We start from the raw sequence: 10,624 nt of genomic DNA, 5'->3' as shown, positions 1-10,624 counted from the left end.
TTCGGTGGCCTGTTTAGGCGGCCTGTATACAGTTACCGTGAGAATAGGTGCTTGGCATGCCATAACTGTGGCATGATATTCAAAAGAGGAGAATATATCAAAGGATATGCTCTTGCAATTTAGATTATTTGAAGCTATGGTAGCTGTTCTCCCCCCCCCTTTTTCCATTTCTGATTGATTGGAAAAAACTATAGTTGGGGGGAGATGCCTCAATAAGGGCTGCTGCTCCATTTGTGTCTAGCCAGGTTTCTGTGAGAAGCATACAGTCTAGTTTTCTATCACAAATGAGCTCATTTATGACAAATGTTTTTTTGGTCGATAGGGACCTGATATTCAAAATTGCCATGGAGATGTCATTTTGACACTGGGACTGACTCGAGGGACTACTTAGTGAAATGGGTACTAAGTTTCTCATTCCAGCAGCACACCACCCCCCCCCCCCCTGTTTCAGGTGGTATGTTCCAGCAGTATTTTAAGACCCCAGTTGCCACTCTCATGTGTCATAGGGTCAGAGTCAAACAAACTTGTTGACATTTTCATGCTTTTGCTCAGATTAACCCAGGGCCAGATAAAAGAGGGGACTAGAGAACACCCCTCCTTCCTCCCACCCCAGTGGTCTCACCATAGGTCAGAGATCAAAGAAATAGCAGCACCTACAGAGAGCAGTAGTTCATGTTTATATCTGTGTGATTGAAAAAACCCTTTTGTGTTTTCATTTGATCTATTTCAAAGCAGCATCAAGGCACACAAATGCAAACGCGCGCAGACGCAGACACACACACACACACACACACACACGCACACACGCACACACACACACACACACACACACACACACACACACACACACACACACACACCACACACCACACACCACACACCACACACCACACACCACAGTTCACGACACACCATGGATTAAACATTGTATCTATTATAATTCACTTAGAACTCAACTTCTGCAGGAGGATGAGTTGGAGACCAGTTACTGGGGTAAAGACAAACACAAACACAAGAAGCAGCCAGGATCGGGGGGCATAGGGGGCTTCACAGTCACGTCCCAGTGGAGGGGCTCTCTGGTATACATCCGGGAAGGAAATCACAGAGAACAAGCATCAGAAGACTTGTTTAACAACACAGGCTCTGAGAGTCTTCTGGAGTCATAAAGAAACACTGCTCCTTCGCCCCACTCTGGTGGAAACCACTCTGCTTCACAGACGTGCTATATCAGAAGGCAGTGAGAGGTGTTTTTAAAGTTGTAACTTTGTACATATAAACAATAAACTCGACAGGAACGCAAGGGAAGGAGAGTTTAAAAAGGCAATATGGACATACTGTATGTTATCTTGCCCATAGTCACTGTAGGCCTACTTTAGAAATATTGATGTAGCTACGTACGTATGTCTGTTTGTTTCTCTTCTGAATGTGTTCCACAATGTCTCTTATCTTGTATATGTACAGTATAGAATGGATTATTTATGTATTTCCTTATAGAGGAAAAACAGTTTTCTATCTATCAATAGGCCACTCTACTATTGTTATTGCTACTACCTACTCTCCAGTCACAATGATTCCCTATGGACCTCAGCATCCCACTTACATTTACTAGAGTGCATTTTCAGACAATACCTACAGTGGTCCTACTCAGATCCACTTAACACGCACACACACAGACAGACGCACGCACACGCACGCACGCACACACACACAATTGAAAACCCACACACAGACATAGTCTCTCACACACACACACACACACACACACACACACACACACACACACACACACACACACACCCACACACACACACACACACACACACACACACACACACACACAGACGCACACACTCACACACACACACACACACACACACACTCACACACACACACACACACACACACACACACAATTGAAAACCCATTTAAGTATGATGTATACTAGCTATTAAGTCCACAAGCATTACGTTTCCAGTGCTTTCTACATCGTAAATAGAAGAAGAGGCACCCAACAACATCACTGTCTGATTGTAATTATATTCCACAGTAGTGAAAGTAGGAGAGAGAGAGAGACTGGCCCTTTTAGTTTTTTTTTTTCATTGCGATCTCTAGGCCTGTAGTTGGTCTGCCTTGCGATGTCACTGGTGACAAATGGGTTTGGTTGTTGGGACTTTCAGACAATAAATTACCCTTTCAACATAACCTAATGGAGAGCTCACATCATCTGCAGCAACATCAGATCAAGGGCAAAGGCTGGAAAATCATTAAGTTAAATGACTGTGCATAACCAAGATGTTCTGGCTAATGGCAAGGAAAAACTGTATGGATGCTCCCTACTCTCTGAGGGACCGTGAGGTACTGAGTGTGTAGCAGGGGAGGCTGGTGGAGGTAGAAATCGGAGGACGGGTTCATTGTAATGCATGGAATGGAATGAGGAGTGGTACATGTTGGATACCGTTCCTCATTCCGTTCCATGCATTATAATGAGCCTGTCCTCCGATGTGTACCTCCACCAGTCTCCCCTGGTGTGTAGTCAATAAATCCCAGCTCATTATACCCTCTAAGCCGCAAACTGCCAGCCATTCAGGACCTCTCTACTACCCATTCCCTTGATCAGTATTATTACTATGTATTGCTGATTTGTTGATTGTTGTCGACTGTTGTTGAACGAGGAGCAAGATCGCAAGGCATTTCACTATGTCAATCATGGCTGTATGTGATGTACGTGACAAACAAAATGTGATTTGTAAATGTATTTGAAGCCACAGTGTCAAGACAGGTAGCGCTCTATCCTGAAATAGATCAAACAAATATATTGTTGGCAACAACACTCCCGTAACACAGATGAACCGTGGTTGTGGCTCTGAAGACATATGTAAACATCGACTTTGGGAATAACATATTTTTGGTTTGAGTGGCCGTCCTACAGCCCATTACCTGAGATAAAAGCTTCACATGAACACACCCTCACCTGAGTCCTCTCCAGTACGTTCAATGCTTTTAGAGCACTCTGGTGAACTTTGCATACGGATGGACTAGCGATCAGCTCTACGCTATGCTGCCATATGCTCGCTAGGCTAATCTGCATGGCAGAGACTTTGTAGTGCAGCGAACAGCAGCTGTACCTGCAGATGGGAAGGCCAGCCTCCAGAGATCTGCTGCCCCCCCCCCGATCCCTGCCTTCCTGTGTCCAGAATACAGGCCTCATCTGCTGGCTGGGGAACTGGATAAATAAACAGTGGACACTGGAGAACAGAACACACAAGCTGGAGGATCTGAGGTCTACAGTACCTCAAAGCAATATAGAGAAGTTTAGGAAAATCGGATGGGCAACGGGGGAATTAAAAACTTCTGACGGAAGCTGACATAAGTGGTAAGGTTTGTGCTTGTTCAGTGGTAACTGAGCAGTAAGAAGTGACTGAAAGGTCATAGTAACAATCAGATATCACAAGCGAGCGCATCCCATTTAGAAATGTTGTTGTTAGACTGTTGGAGATCTCCATCGACAGACTGACTGACTGAGACAGACAGACAGACAGACAGGCAGGCAGGCAGACAGACATACATACAGACAGACAGACCGTGTGCACGTACGCACACACACACACACGCACACGCACACGCACACGCACACGCACACACACACACACACACACACGCACGCACACAGAGTATATTGCAGCACTACCTAATGACCAGTAACCATGTGAATCCTCACACTGACAGAGGACACAACATGAACAATCACATTTGAAGTGTATTTATTCATAATAATGCAATGTAATCATCAGGGAAGTCAAATCCAAATTATGACAGAGTCTATTGCAGATATAATTATAGTTATAAAAAATATCTTTCTGATACATTTTGACAAAGTAATGTTTGTGGGTGCTTTCTGCCAAGAGAATGATTACCCCCAAATAATACATTTATTCTGTTCCCATTAGAGCTAATGTATTATTGAGTTAAAGTGCCTGTTGAAGTCTGCTGTACAATAGGATATATAGGTTTACTTTTAGGGTGGAACTCAAACAGTTGCTCGGCTCATTGACGTCAAAATGGTAGCCTAGGGGGAGAAAATCAACATACATTAAAAAGCAGTGAAATTTGTCAAACAAAATCAGTTTGCTGGTGGTACTTATGCATAATGATAGAGGACCAGCAGCACTAGAGAGAAAGAGTTGGAGTCTAGTTCCACTTGGCTGTGTGTGTGTGTGTGTGTAGAGAGCAATTTGCATGAAGAATGTCTCTTTTTACTGTCCCTATGAAATAAAAACAAGTGGTCACAGAGGAATAGCTAATGTTTGCAGACATCGTGGATACATTTTGCAATCAAACTGTCAGAGACATAGGGGTACGGAAGGCATAAAGCTAATTGTAAGATGAAACATTATATTTTTTTAATTTCAAAAAGCGACCACACATGCTATGGTTTACATATCAACTGGAAATAATCTTATTGAACATAAGATAAATAGCCGTTTTATTTACTTTTTTTTTTAAATACATTTTGAAAAATGTAGTTTGGTTTGTGTCATCTTGTGCTTTTTGTATGGATACTCTTGTAAAACCTTATTCCGCAGGGTCTGTACCAAATTAATTTGCTTATAATCTTCTATTATTTTAAATAACTCTGTAAAGTAAAAAGGAACCAGGAAAACAAACCAAAATATTCCCCAAAGAAAAGAAGGAGGAAAAAAAACAGATAAGGGAAATGTAAAACTTTCCCCAACCTTATAGAATAGAAGAGTGATTTTACAATACATTTTTCAAAAACCAGCTGGTTAAGGTAAGCATGGTCTCAGGTAGTTCCAGGGTCTTTACAGGGTCTGTAAAAGTAGAGTTACACTCTCATATGAGTACTAAAATAGGTCTGTTAGAGAACCCAAACAGGATCCTATTGGTTGTCAAGTCTGTGAGAAAACACAGACATTAGGATTCCATTGGTTGACAGACAGTTGGATCCCATTGGCTGACAGAGCTCTTTCATGTCCAATACCAGTTGTGAGAGTCCCTTCTGTAAGATCCTCCTTCTGCAGTCCTTGGACGTGGCAACAAGTGTCTTTTCTCAGCAGCAAATCCAGGTCCATCTGAAGGGCGTGGGAAACTTTAAAAGTCTTCCTCCCTCCATGTTGTCTTTATTCAGAGCCCATAGTTCAGGTTCTAGAGCCCACAGGACAGATTCTAGAGCCCACAAGACAGATTCTAGAGCCCACAGGACAGGTTCTAGAACTCCTGAGCAGTGTTTATGACAAAGCTTGGCTTCCATTCCAGCACAGTCCCACTCAGAAGCCATGACATAAAGTAGTTCTCGTCAATATCAACATACAGTACAGAGAGCCTAGACTCGGACAGAGACACCCATCATCTGACACCATGTCATCCCCATGCATTGTTAACCATTAATTTTACTGAGGAGTTGCTTATTCCAGTCATGTTTCTCTCTATAAAATGTGCCTAAATGGGCAAATGCTGTATGGTATCCCCATCATGACAGTCTAAATCACATGATCTTTCACTAATTCTGAAGGCACTTGATTTGATGGCAGAGAGAAGCAGCCTCTATCCCGCATGGCCCTGGTGGACCATAGCTGTTGGGAGATAGGACGTTGACAATGCAAAAACTGCTCTTTCAACAGTACTGCTCATAAAGTAACCTTCAAAAAAGACTGCCATAATTCTGTATGGGGCACAGTATCATGATCAATGGGAAACTCATGCAGGGAGATAGAGAGTGTTGACATTCAAGTTTTTTTCTCTCTTTTTTGCCCCTATTTATGTGTTTTATAGGGCCATGTTGAAACCAAAGGGCAAGACAATGACTTATAATGGAAAGGAGTGTTAATCTTGGCAGTAGAGAGAGAGAGAGAGAGAGAGAGGTATGACCTTACAGATAAGGTATGCTAGCCAAGGTATGTACTGTCTGTCAGTACAGTCTGAAGCACCATGTGTAACACTGACCTCAGCGAGTGGTCATGATAGAAGAAACAGAAGAGAGAGAGCTTCCTTCTAGAAGCTTCTGTAGATAAAATAAATCAAAAGGGCCTTTATACAGTTTAGACTTTGATATTTTCTTTTCACATTGTCCTTTCCAGCACTGTTAGAGTAACTATGGTGGATGCGTAACCAGGCAAGCACAGCTCAGCTCAGCTCAGCTTAGATTGGCTCAGTAGTGTGAAAAGGGTAACAGAGAGAGATGAAGATGCAAGATAACCTTTCACACACAGGGCTGGATTGCAATTACCTTTGTTAATAAAGCCTGGAGTACTTAGGGGAGGAGGAGAGCAATAATCCCTCATCTCATCCCTCTCTCTAAGTAATGAAAGAGAAACGAGGTGTCGCATCAGCGTTCATTAAATCACATTCTGAGTGTTAAGGGCAGGTGGGACAGAGGCAGGCCCCTACAGTACGTCAGATGGTTCTGAGGTCTCCATCCCTCCCGGTATCAGGAGGAGTCAGAGTTCTATCACAGGGGAGGAGTCAGGGGAGGAGTCAGAGGAGGAGTCAGGAGGAGTCAGGAGGAGTCAGAGTTCTATCACAGGGGAGGAGTCAGGGGAGGAGTCAGAGGAGGAGTCAGGAGGAGTCAGGAGAAGTCAGAGTTCTATCACAGGGGAGGAGTCAGGGGAGGAGTCAGAGGAGGAGTCAGGAGGAGTCAGGAGAAGTCAGAGTTCTATCACAGGGGAGGAGTCAGGGGAGGAGTCAGAGGAGGAGTCAGGAGGAGTCAGGAGGAGTCAGAGTTCTATCACAGGGGAGGAGTCAGAGGAGGAGTCAGGAGGAGTCAGGAGAAGTCAGAGTTCTATCACAGGGGAGGAGTCAGGGGAGGAGTCAGGGGAGGAGTCAGAGGAGGAGTCAGGAGGAGTCAGAGGAGTCAGAGGAGGAGTCAGAGTTGTAACACAGAGAAGGAGTTTTTCCCAGTTGCTATCAGGGGGAGTCAGAGAGGAGGAGTCAGGGGAGGGGTCAGAGATGGAGTCATACTAACACAGAGGAGGAGTCAGAGTTCTATCACAGAGGAGGGGTCAGAGGAGGAGTCAAAGTAGGAGTCGGAACAGGAGTCTCTCCTAGTAGCTATCAAGAAGAGTCAGAGAGGAGGAGTCAGAGGAAGGGTCAGGGGAGGAGTCAGCACACATACCATATTACATACTTCAGTCCCTGGGTATACCCAGTACTGTGTATAGTACACGCCAACCAAGTTCATTTGTATGCACATTTAATTAAACCAACCTTCAATAATCTCAACATTTAGAAAAACAAAACAAATAAATAAATATATATCAGGAGGTAAACACAAAGGAATGAAGATAATAAATTGAGTTATGAATATTATTATGACCCATAGAGAATGGGTTTCAGCCTTGGGGTAGAAAATAAGCAAATGGTGTTGTTGTTGTTGTTTGTTTATCCACATGGTGATAGCCAACCTTAGGCGGCCTCAGCATTGTAGCAGGGACACACAGGGCTAACAAAGACGCTCTCCTTTATTCATGAGGGTGGCTGCGGGTCAGAGTGAATTATTGTTGTTACTGTTGTTTACAACATTTTTCACAGATTTACACCCAAATAATAAACCATTGCATGAGTCATGCTCCCGGGTACCATGGACTTAACACGCACATGAAAAAAACAAAAAGCTAAATTGAACCAAAATATGTATCCTTGTGCTTTACAAAAATGGACCCTTCATACCTTTAATGCGTCATCTACTTAGAAACAAAGACTGTCCCTCCGCCTCTTGAGCTGTCACACACACACACATGCACGTGCGTGGCACCCGCACCCGCACTCACAATCTCTGTTTCGCTTTCAAAACAAAACAACACACAGTCTTGTTGTGTCTATGACAGACAGTCTCCACCATTCACCTTTCTGTGTGCATACAGACTGTAGGTCAGACATATGAACCACATAGACGCCAATCAGTCTATGTGTCAGTCTCTCTATGTCAGACATCCGGATTGGCTGAGTCAGTTGTCCGTCAGTCTCCAAGCCCCGTCCTAACCCTGAGCTGGGCTGCTGATGCTGTGTCTGCCACTGCTCTCCAGGATCGGGTCCGGTCCGCTGCAGTCTGTATGAATCTTTGGTAGTTGAGGAGGGGGTTGACAATTGGACAGTCCAGGCCTGCAGTCTCTTCCATGGGGGGTCCATAGGCTCCAGGGGTCTCCTGGGGGAGGGGGGTCACCTCTGGTGGCCAAACAGGACCAAAGTCAGGGTGATGAACAACTGCCATATATGGGGCGTGGTGGGCGAGTCCAGAGACCTCAGATCTGTGGGGAGGAAGGAAGATGATGGGCTCATGGGAGCTGGAGCTGAACACACTCCACCTGTGGCAGCTCTAGCTGTATAGATGAATCCTTTATCAGAATCAGAATCAGAATCGCTGCATCGTACAGTCAGAGAACATATGAAACCTCAAATTAGATTAAACTGGCAGACATCATGAAATGTAGGGGGACATTTGTTATGTTATCTTTAACATTATTTTAAATGCATTACTGTGTTTTCTTTTGATGTGAGTAATGAGTGTGATAAAAAGAGCCATTTTATGGAGCAAATATGTCTTTATTAGGTCAATCAGACCGTGTCTGGGACACATAACACCTAACAGCAGCTGCTCATCAGTGGAGGCTGGTGGAGGTAGAAATTGTAGGACGGGCTCATTGTAATTCATGGAACGGAATGAGGAATGGTATCAAACACACATGTTTCATACCATTCCTCATTCTATTCCATACATTACTGTGAACCCGTCCTCCAATTTCTACCTCCACCAGCCTCCCCTGCTGTTAATCCACATTAAAATCCACATTCACTGACAATGTGGAAGGATGCCCAGAAACAACCTAAGAGATTATGTGTGATGCAGCAAAGCACCTTTTGCGGTACTAACCTCTTTAAAAATAGCTGAGAATAGCAGTTTCTAATAGCTCTGAGAACTGTAATTACTGGGAGTAATGGCAACATATTGGTTTACACTTCATTTGATGAAACAACACAATTCTACTTGAAAGAACATTGTATTAAACATGTTTTTGCACAGTAATCTAGTATTTGCCTTGTAATTACTTACTAAATTAGTAGTTTAGTTGAATATATCCAGAGTAGGCTGATGGAGGTAGAAATCAGAATGCCTGCATGGAACAGAATGAAGAATGGTATCGAACATGCGTGTGGATGAGCCCATCCTCTGATTTCTACCTCCAATAGCCTCCACTGGCCTTTACTCATTCCATTGCATTATCAACGTTGTTGATAATGTACAGTATAAACATCCTTGGTTGCCATGGGACCCAGTGTCAGATAAATCACTTACTGTTACTGGGTGGAGGGTCTTTACATTCTCCCTCCTCGATGGTGACATCATCAATGGCGATATCTCCCTCGATACCACCCCCTCGGACCCCCTCCAGTACCAACTACGTGGACGAGGGAGAAAACACATTTGACCACAAAAAATGATTCCTCAATTCAAGAGCTCATAGGTCAACCACACACTACTATCTCCTGATAAATGTTTTGGTTACACTTTGGTAACACTAAAGCGGGGTACACACATAAGGAATTTCTGCGATTTCAGCGATTTTCGGATGTCTGAAATCATAGGGTTGCCAGATTGTTCGGTGGAATTAGCGGTTTTAGACTGTGGTTAGGGTGGAAAATGTCATTCCCATCTGGCAACCCTGCTCGCCAATCAGGAAGCGAGCTGACTTCTTCTTTTCATTATTCAGCTCTTTATTTGCCCTCTCGCACACGGTTGTCTCGTACAGGTCAGTCAGGGTACTACGTTAGATAATAATAATAATAATAACTTTATTTGTATAGCGCTTTTCCTGCAAACGTTGCGGCTCAAAGTGCTTTAATCATTACATAATCTTAATTTAATTATTTTGTAATTTAAAGGCAATATTAAAAGGATGGGTTCACGCGAGATTTCTGGCTTGGGGAAAGAGACTCTAGAGTTGAGAGTTGATTGCACAATTGAAGAGAATTGACTCTTAACACACCTCACACCACAGGATTTTGTTATAGGAAAATGTTAAGATCCATCTGATAACCGGGCGTTTTCTGTCGTTTTCTGTCGTTTTCAGACATCCGAAAATCGTGTGTACCCCGCATAAGAGTGTGAAAAGGGACTGTTCAATGTGTCTCTTCAGAGACACTATGGCATTCAGTTTCTTAAATAGGCCTACTCACTGTAGCATTCATTTGGGTGAGATGTTACTTTGCAAACAATTTACAGGCAAGCTGTTTACACTTTTTAGCAGACATTACTTTGTAACTGTTCTTTATGTGTTTGTCTGCTAATTAAGTCTGCAATTCATTATGGGCATTGTGGGCAAAGCCAAGCACTCCCTGAGACTTTTTTACTCAGCAAATTAAGAGACTCTAATCTTATTAAGAAATAAACTAAATAAGATGAGATTCCTCTAACCAGTTTGTCATGCATTTGTTTATTCCAACACCACACATGTGATTAACCTTCTGATTAATCATGATTAATCACAGCCTATTATTTTGTTTCGTTTGACAGCACTAATTATTACCTGTCGGCTTTATGCGGGGTACACACACAGGGGCGCCGCTAGAGATTCTGGGCCCCATGACAGAATAACATTTTGGGCCCCCCCAC

General features: G+C 43.4%; 1 protein-coding gene across 1 annotated transcript in view; it reads right to left on the bottom strand.

Annotated features, from left to right (window-relative positions):
- Positions 1-8,172: 8,172 nt before the first annotated feature.
- Positions 8,173-10,624, bottom strand: part of LOC308168647 (MAM domain-containing glycosylphosphatidylinositol anchor protein 2-like) — a gene marked incomplete at its 3' end in the record, with an annotated part of 167,235 nt that continues 164,783 nt past the window's right edge. The window contains exons 16-17 of the mRNA XM_080543250.1: positions 9,308-9,410; positions 8,173-8,261 (exon numbers count right to left, since the gene is read on the bottom strand). Coding sequence (XP_080399376.1) covers positions 8,173-8,261; positions 9,308-9,410 — 192 coding nt within the window. The remainder of the gene's footprint in view (positions 8,262-9,307; positions 9,411-10,624) is intronic.

This window comes from Nansenia antarctica, assembly GCF_963989245.1.
Source record: "Nansenia antarctica genome assembly, chromosome: 1".
NCBI classification, from domain to species: Eukaryota; Metazoa; Chordata; class Actinopteri; order Argentiniformes; family Microstomatidae; genus Nansenia; species Nansenia antarctica.
This window is presented reverse-complemented; position numbering and strand designations above follow the sequence as displayed.